This window comes from Cyprinodon variegatus, unplaced genomic scaffold (genome assembly GCF_000732505.1).
Source record: "Cyprinodon variegatus isolate N-32 unplaced genomic scaffold, C_variegatus-1.0 Scaffold1316, whole genome shotgun sequence".
In the NCBI taxonomy this organism is placed as follows: domain Eukaryota; kingdom Metazoa; phylum Chordata; class Actinopteri; order Cyprinodontiformes; family Cyprinodontidae; genus Cyprinodon; species Cyprinodon variegatus.
In genome coordinates, this window is record NW_015151769.1 from 144,492 (window position 1) to 147,718 (window position 3,227).

At 45.8% G+C, this 3,227-nt stretch overlaps 1 protein-coding gene across 1 annotated transcript in view; it reads right to left on the bottom strand.

The window, feature by feature from the left end:
• The window catches only part of LOC107102776 (serine/threonine-protein phosphatase 6 regulatory ankyrin repeat subunit B-like), a 39,857-nt gene that overhangs the window by 19,252 nt on the left and 17,378 nt on the right, over positions 1 to 3,227 (bottom strand). Inside the window, exons 8-11 of the mRNA XM_015402202.1 lie at positions 2,855 to 2,933; positions 2,652 to 2,766; positions 2,492 to 2,574; positions 505 to 568 (exon numbers count right to left, since the gene is read on the bottom strand). Of these exons, the coding sequence (XP_015257688.1) occupies positions 505 to 568; positions 2,492 to 2,574; positions 2,652 to 2,766; positions 2,855 to 2,933 (341 nt within the window). The remainder of the gene's footprint in view (positions 1 to 504; positions 569 to 2,491; positions 2,575 to 2,651; positions 2,767 to 2,854; positions 2,934 to 3,227) is intronic.

The window sequence follows — 3,227 nt, forward strand, 5'->3', positions numbered from 1 at the left end:
AACGCAAATATTAAGGTTAAGAGGCTGAGCTCGTAGATGATGATAAATAACATAGTTATGTATAATATATTACATTTCTGACTCTATATCCCTGTAATTATTACACACTGTAGCTTTAAAAAAATTCAGTGTTTAAAATCCGGTGTTAAAAAAAAGGCAGATTCCAATGAGACTGTTTTTCTTCCATAAAAACAAGGCTTTACTTTTGTTCCACTCTATAAAACCTTGAACTCAACGCTTTTTTTGACATTTTGAATTGAAAAAGCTTCCTGGATGGAAGAGAAACGTCTTTAAACATGGAGACAAAGTCCACTGGATTGTTTTTTTACTTTGTTGGAACGGTGAGTAAAGTTTAACATATACATGGAAAAGTTACTGATTTTGATTAGAATAAAAGTTTATGTTGAAATATTTCTGTATTTTTCTATTTTCCCAAAACGTGGTTCGGGTAAAAGCTTTGAAAGCTGTTTGGACTCCTGGACAGGTGTGTTCAGCAGGACTCACCCTCCTGCAGCAGCTGCATGAAGGCATGTTCTCCCCAGGCTGTCCGGGGTGTCGATCTGGAAGCCTGCGGACAGGACCGAGTCGTTACACATAAAGCTAAACCTCCGACCTGACGAGGGCAGCGGCGGGAACACAGAGAGGAGGAGAGGAGAGGCAGGCGGGCGTGGAGAGAGAGACAGGTGTTAGTGGAAAGGAGGGGAAACCAGCTCAGCCACAGGAAGCGTTAGGTCACATTTACACATCAGAACTGGGAGGAGTTGATCCCAGCTGGTAGAGCGCTGGACAGAAGGTCAGAGGAAAGGAAAAATAACGATCCGCTACGGTTAAAACTATGAGGTGGATTTTATACGAGGTTATTCCAGAAAGTTAAAAAACAATTCGCAAGAATTTTTATTTCTAGGTTTGAAGACGTTTCGCTCCCGTCCAGAAAGCTTTCTCAATTCAAAATGTCTGGAGTAGTGCGGCGCTCCAGGCTTTATAGAGTAGCCCCAAAAAAAGCCTCGTTATGGATTTATACTCAGAAACCAGATATGCCCCGCCCTCGCCACAGACGCTGCCGCAGACACGAGGCCTCTGGTTGGTCAGATTTACATCCGCTCTACACTATGACGTATTTCCTGTTTGGTTCTTTACCCGCTTGTTTTGTTTGTCTGACCGCCATTGTGGAAAACGACTGGTGAAGATACAGCAGCTAGCAGAGCGAGGTGCGTGAGAACGCTGGGAACCTTTTTCTACCCGGATCCCCGCTCATGTCCCTCCTTTGTCGGACAATCTTGCCCCCACTTCCTCACCGCCTTGGCCGTATCTAGAACCTCAGCTAGTTCCTGATTGGCCCTCTTGGGTTGTGGTGTGGAATAACAGCACCGACCACGCTTCAGTATTGGGCAGAAATTAAAGATATCTGCGACACACTGCTGCAGGAGGATAACCAGGTCTTTAGAAAGCATGCAAATTGAACCTAACAGGTCCACCCGTTAGTAATGGGGAGTCGTTAGGGTCGTTATTGGCCTGGCTAAACAGGAGCAACGTTTTGATCACCTGCATGGCGACGAGGATTGAGGTGATAGCAGGAAGGAATCAACTCTATCGCAGCGTTATAGTTTCTCTGTTTAAGGTTGTTTTTTCTTTCTTAACATAGATGGCTTCCTTCCTCTCAAACCACCTGTCCTCTTTGTCCAAAATGTGAACATTCTGGTCCTCCAAAGAATGTCCTTTGTCCATCAGGTGTAGATGTACTGCAGAGTGTTGTCCAGAGGAGGGCGCTCTTCTGTGTTGGGCCATCTGTCTGTGGAGAGGTTGTTTGGTTTCTCCAATATAAAGATCAGAGCATTCCTCACTGCATTGACCTGCAGACACTCCGCTCAGATTAGGATGAACTAGTCTCTGTTTCAGGGTCTGTTTGGTTTGAAATGTTCCAGGATTTAATGTTTAATGCCCCCCCCCCCTATCATTAAGGGACCTGTTTCAGTTCAATTTGCATGTTAACAAGTGTTTGTTGGGCTAATCTATAAGCCTGGAACTCAAACGCTACCGCAGACATTTTGATTTGAGAAAGCTTTCTGGATGGGAAGCGAAACGTCTTCAAAGTTGGTGAAAAAAAATTGGTTTGTTTTTTACGTTTCTGGAAAAACTACGACCTGAAACGCAGCCTGACCAGCCAGCCGCTGGGCGGGGCTCAGACATGGAAACAGTTTACTTCAGAACCTGCTGCCTGGATAAATGTGACTCAGCAGGAAGAAGTTTTCTGAAAGCTGCTGTAAACTTCCTCCCTGATCGCCACTCAGCTGCTTCGCCTCGTTAAGCTCCTCCCTCTGATCGCTGCCGTTCCGTTCAGACGTACGCAGAGAGGTTTCAGGCACAGTTCATGCATTATTTTTCACATAAAGGTGGACGCTTGTAGCATTTAAACATCTTAACGACAGTGACTATAGCTGCTGTAGTTTTGATTCAGACAGGTATGACCCCCCCTCCCCACCAGGTGAGTTACCTGAGGACAGCAGCTTCCTGCAGCAGTCAGAGTGAGCGTTCAAGGCCGCCATGTGTAAAGGAAACATCCCATGGACTCCCCGACTACAGACACACAGAGAGAGAACAGATGAACACCTGTTTCCATGACGACAGCACCTGTGGACCGGCGGATGCCTCACCGTGTGCAGTCGGCTCCGCTTGTGATGAGGGTGTTGATGAGGAGCTCGTGACCGTAGCGGGCGGCGACGTGAAGCGGGGTGTTGCCGTCCTTGTCCACGCTGTCGATCTCTCCTCCTGAAAAAAAAAAAAAGACGAAGGCGCGATGAAGACGAGCGGAGTTACAGGACGCCCGGCGAGGATGACGAGCATGGCGAAGGCTGACCGTTCTGGATGAGGGTCTGGGAGCGGGTGAAACGTCCGTGGACCGCCGTCATGTGAAGAGGACTCTTTCCGTCTCGACTCTGATAATTCAGAAAAACAAGAAAACAGTTCAAGGATCTACTTTTTCACTTTTTACTTTTATATCTATGGTTAATACAGCTATAACTTATTTGTGCACATTAATTATGTTTTTGATAAAAATAATTGTTTAACATATCAGAACGCTGATAATATTCAGTGTCCGCCATATTGGATCAGTCCATTTGCTGCACATGTTCAGAAAGGTCCAAACAGACAGCAGCAAACCATTTGAAAACAAACCATGCAAAGAGCAGTGTTGCCAACTTAGCGCTTTAGTCGCTATATTTTATTTT